This window comes from Salmo trutta, chromosome 32 (genome assembly GCF_901001165.1).
Source record: "Salmo trutta chromosome 32, fSalTru1.1, whole genome shotgun sequence".
NCBI classification, from domain to species: Eukaryota; Metazoa; Chordata; class Actinopteri; order Salmoniformes; family Salmonidae; genus Salmo; species Salmo trutta.
In genome coordinates, this window is record NC_042988.1 from 40,811,035 (window position 1) to 40,815,831 (window position 4,797).

Sequence of the window (4,797 nt, forward strand, 5' to 3'; positions counted from 1 at the left end):
GTGAATATTTAGGTGTCTGTCACAAATGGCACCCTATTCCCAGCCCCATTAGCCCCGGTCAAAAGTAGTGCACTATATAGGAAGTAGGCTGGCATTTTGGACGCTACCGAAGTCTCTCCACAGAAGGGATAAAGTAAGTAGCCTGTGAAAGGCGTGATCACAGTGAAAACTGAACGCGATGAGGCTCAAAAACACAATGTGTCACACGGCAGAAAGCTCTAGAACTATTGAGCTGCAAAGTAAATAACAACCAGCCACAGCAAATAGACCAACCTGTTGTTGTTGTACTGCTGCATGGGACACAGATCCTTTACTGCTGCATGGGACACTGATCCTTTACTGCTGCATGGGACACTGATCCTTTACTGCTGCATGGGACACTGATCCTTTACTGCTGCATGGGACACTGATCCTTTACTGCTGCATGGGACACGGATCCTTTACTGCTGCATTAAACACTGATCCTTTACTTCTGCATGGAACACTGATCCTTTACTGCTGCATTTAACACTGATCCTTTACTGCTGCATTTAACACGGATCCTTTACTGCTGCATGGGACACTGATCCTTTACTGCTGCATGGGACACGGATCCTTTACTGCTGCATTAAACACTGATCCTTTACTGCTGCATGGGACACTGATCCTTTACTGCTGCATGGGACACTGATCCTTTACTGCTGCATGGGGCACTGATCCTTTACTGCTGCATGGAACACTGATCCTTTACTGCTGCATGGGACACGGATCCTTTACTTCTGCATGGAACACTGATCCTTTACTGCTGCATGGGACACGGATCCTTTACTGCTGCATTTAACACGGATCCTTTACTGCTGCATGGGACACTGATCCTTTACTGCTGCATGGGACACGGATCCTTTACTGCTGCATGGGACACGGATCCTTTACTGCTGCATTAAACACGGATCCTTTACTGCTGCATGGAACACTGATCCTTTACTGCTGCATGGGACACGGATCCTTTACTGCTGCATGGGACACGGATCCTTTACTGCTGCATGGGACACTGATCCTTCACTGCTGCATGGGACACGGATCCTTTACTGCTGCATTAAACACGGATCCTTTACTGCTGCATGGAACACTGATCCTTTACTGCTGCATGGGACACTGATCCTTTACTGCTGCATGGGACACGGATCGTTTACTGCTGCATGGGACACGGATCGTTTACTGCTGCATGGGACACTGATCCTTTACTGCTGCATGGGACACTGATCCTTTACTGCTGCATGGAACACTGATCCTTTACTGCTGCATGGGACACGGATCGTTTACTGCTGCATGGGACACTGATCCTTTACTGCTGCATTAAACACTGATCCTTTATGGAACAGCTGTGCTCCATCTCTAGCTGTGCTCCATCTCCATCTCTAGCTGTGATCCATCTCTAGCTGTGCTCCATCTCTAGCTGTGCTCCATCTCTAGCTGTGCTCCCACTCCATCTCTAGCTGTGCTTCATCTCTAACTGTGCTCCACTTCTAGCTGTGCTCCCACTCCATCTCTAGCTGTGCTCCATCTCTAGCTGTGCTCCATCTCTAGCTGTGCTCCCACTCCATCTCTAGCTGTGCTCCATCTCTAGCTGTGCTCCATCTCTAGCTGTGCTCCATCTCCATCTCTAGCTGTGATCCATCTCTAGCTGTGCTCCATCTCTTGCTGTGCTCCATCTCTAGCTGTGCTCCCACTCCATCTCTAGCTGTGCTCCATCTCTAGCTGTGCTCCATCTCCATCTCTAGCTGTGCTCCATCTCTATCTGTGCTCCATCTCTAGCTGTGTTCCCACTCCATCTCTAGCTGTGTTCCATCTCCATTTCTATCTGTGCTCCATCTCTATCTGTGCTCCATCTCCATCTCTAGCTGTGCTCCATCTCTAGCTGTGTTCCCACTCCATCTCTAGCTGTGTTCCATCTCCATTTCTAGCTGTGCTCCATCTCTAGCTGTGCTCCATCTCCATCTCTAGCTGTGCTCCATCTCTAGCTGTGTTCCATCTCCATTTCTATCTGTGCTCCATCTCTATCTGTGCTCCATCTCTAGCTGTGTTCCCACTCCATCTCTAGCTGTGTTCCATCTCCATTTCTATCTGTGCTCCATCTCTATCTGTGCTCCATCTCTATCTGTGCTCCATCTCTAGCTGTGCTCCATCTCCATCTCTAGCTGTGCTCCATCTCTAGCTGTGCTCCATCTCCATCTCTAGCTGTGCTCCATCTCTAGCTGTGTTCCATCTCCATTTCTGTCTGTGCTCCATCTCTATCTGTGCTCCATCTCTAGCTGTGTTCCCACTCCATCTCTAGCTGTGTTCCATCTCCATTTCTATCTGTGCTCCATCTCTATCTGTGCTCCATCTCCATCTCTATCTGTGCTCCATCTCTAGCTGTGCTGTGGGTTTCCCTGACAAGTGTATTGGAAGGCTATAGCCTACACTTGACTGATATCACATGATTACAGATATTTCTATGATACTACCATAAAAGGAGTGGAGCGTTGATGCGATGTGATGATTCTATCTAATGACGTAGCAACCAATATGCCCAGCCATACTCTATAAATACCCGCGCCAACGCTCCTTTCCGCACACTGCAAAGCTCCACTGCAACGCATCACATGGTGAAGCAACAGGTGTAACAGACCTGTAACAACAGACACCCCGGATGATCCCCGTGCCTGGAAGGAACATGGAGGTGAACACAACAGAGAAAGTAGTCTACCTTTCCGTTGATGGCACCACCGACACGTTCAGCTCTTGTGCCACTGCCGGGCATCCACAGACCCAGCTCAGCATGAACGATCATGTTGAACAAACCATTTCCAACCAGCTTCCCAATGTTAAAGTCACAGGTGTCAACTGTCAATCACCTACAATCCTCATGCAATACAAAAAGGTCTCGAGCATGACCAAGGCAAGTAAAGGGATCTTTAATACGGTCACTGAGCACTGGAGACACACGGACAAGAAGACGAGGGTGGTCCGGTCTTCCAGCACGGGGACCACTCAGGCTACATCCTCGGAAAGGTTCCCCAAAAGAAGATCCTTCGACCCGCTAGCGACGTTGACCCTCCCGGACCAGACTCCATGCACCGCACCACTGGAGGAGATGCGTCTCACCAAGCCCCGTAACTGCCGGCGCGTTGTAGTACTCGGCGCGCCCAGAGTGGGCAAGACGAACATTCTCAGGCGGTTCCTGCGCGACGGGTTCGAGGAACAGTACGAGCCGACGGCAGAAGACTTCCACAGGAAGTTGTACCAGATCCGAGGAGAAACCTATCAGATTGATATCCTGGACGCAGCGAAGGAGAGAGACTTCCCCGCTAGACGGAGGCTGTCCATACTGACAGGTGTGTAGGTTATGAGTGTATAGGCTATTAACTGAGTATAGATCTAATTGAGTTGGACAATGAAATGTATTTTTGTGTGTATTGAATTGGCCTTTGCATAACCTTGATCTAATACATTGAGTTGGAAAATGAATGTGGGTGTTTTTTGTTGTTCCATTGAATCAAATCACTAAATCTGTACTCTTCTCTACAACAGGTGACATATTTCTCCTGGTGTTCAGTGTGGATGACAGAGACTCCTTCAAAGAGGTGTACACACTGCGCAAAGAGATAATAGCAGCCAAGACCAAGCTGATGAAGCTCAAAGAGAATGCCCGGGTTCCCATAGTGATATGCGGCAACAAAGTGGACTTAGAGGCGGAGAGGGTCATCAGTCGTCTGGAGATGTTCCAAGCTCTTGGGGAGGACACGGCGCTCTTCGAGACATCAGCCAAAGACAGTACCAGTCTTGAAGAGATGTTCCAAGCCCTTGTCAAGCTAGGCGGTCTCCCTACCGAGACGCGTCCGTCGCAGCATCGCGAGATCTCCATACGTACCTACCAGGCACTGAGCATCAGCAGAAGCCGTTGCGGCAGACGTAGTCGTGCGTTGGTTCCAGACACGCCATGCGGTGCGGTGTACCCACTGGCCCGCCGCCCCAGCTTTAACAGCGACCTACAGCGGGTAATGGGCCCCAGCCCCACTAAACGGAGCAAACCCATAGAGAAGTGTCAAATTCAATGAATTGAGGGACTTCTCAGTACAAGAAACATATTGTAGTATTACAATATATAACCACTATGTCAAGAGTTATACTCTGCTTTAGGCTATTGGCTGGACCAGTTGAGCGAACTATGTAAATTTAGATTTTCTTTGTGTACTGTGAAATAATAAAAAATGTATTATCATATTGATATGAGTGTGTTGTGATATTTTAGGTAGACTAGCATTTTACACTTAGCAGGCGCCCAGAGTAAGATTCAACTAAGTTAGTAGGGAGAAGAAACCCCATCAAAGACAATTAGAAACAAGCGATTGATATCAAACAATGTACTCTTTATAGGCATTGGTTATATATATTCCATTTAACAGACGCTTTAAATAGAATCCAAAGCGACTTACATTCACGCGTGCATAAATGTTACACGTGGGTGGTCCCAGGTATCGAAACAACTAGCCTGGCGTTGCAAGCGCCATGATCTATCAGCTGAGCTACAAAGCTTCATATCAAATACGCAGGATGACCATTTATGGACAGATTGACAGTGAAAGTACGTGGGTGGTAAAAGCCTGCAGGGGTGCTATGTTCTATAACACCTCTCCAGTGGGCACAACAGTTCTCTCCTTTCTGTTAAAAGCTCAAGGCAATGCTTTGAGTGTGGAGCATTTCCGAGTGACTGAAATGTGCCCCCCCCCAACAGTCCAGAGCTTTCTATTGCAATGAAAGGCTCTGAATGACGTG

General features: G+C 48.2%; 1 protein-coding gene across 1 annotated transcript; it reads left to right on the plus strand.

Moving 5' to 3' along the window:
* Positions 1–2,627: 2,627 nt before the first annotated feature.
* Positions 2,628–4,249, plus strand: rasd2a (RASD family member 2a). Its single transcript, XM_029726885.1, has 2 exons — positions 2,628–3,356; positions 3,553–4,249. Exons 1-2 carry the CDS (start codon positions 2,672–2,674, stop codon positions 4,077–4,079), a joined length of 1,212 nt encoding a protein of 403 aa, XP_029582745.1. The 5' UTR covers positions 2,628–2,671; the 3' UTR covers positions 4,080–4,249.
* The last annotated feature ends 548 nt before the right edge of the window (positions 4,250–4,797 follow it).

What these genes read in the sequence shown, in the direction of transcription:
- rasd2a (XM_029726885.1), top strand. Translation starts at nt 2,672, where the DNA reads ATGATCCCCGTGCCTGGAAGGAACATGGAGGTGAACACAACAGAGAAA. An exon ending in GAGGCTGTCCATACTGACAG is followed by an intron (nt 3,357 to 3,552) that starts GTGTGTAGGTTA and finishes TCTCTACAACAG; the next exon opens with GTGACATATTTCTCCTGGTG.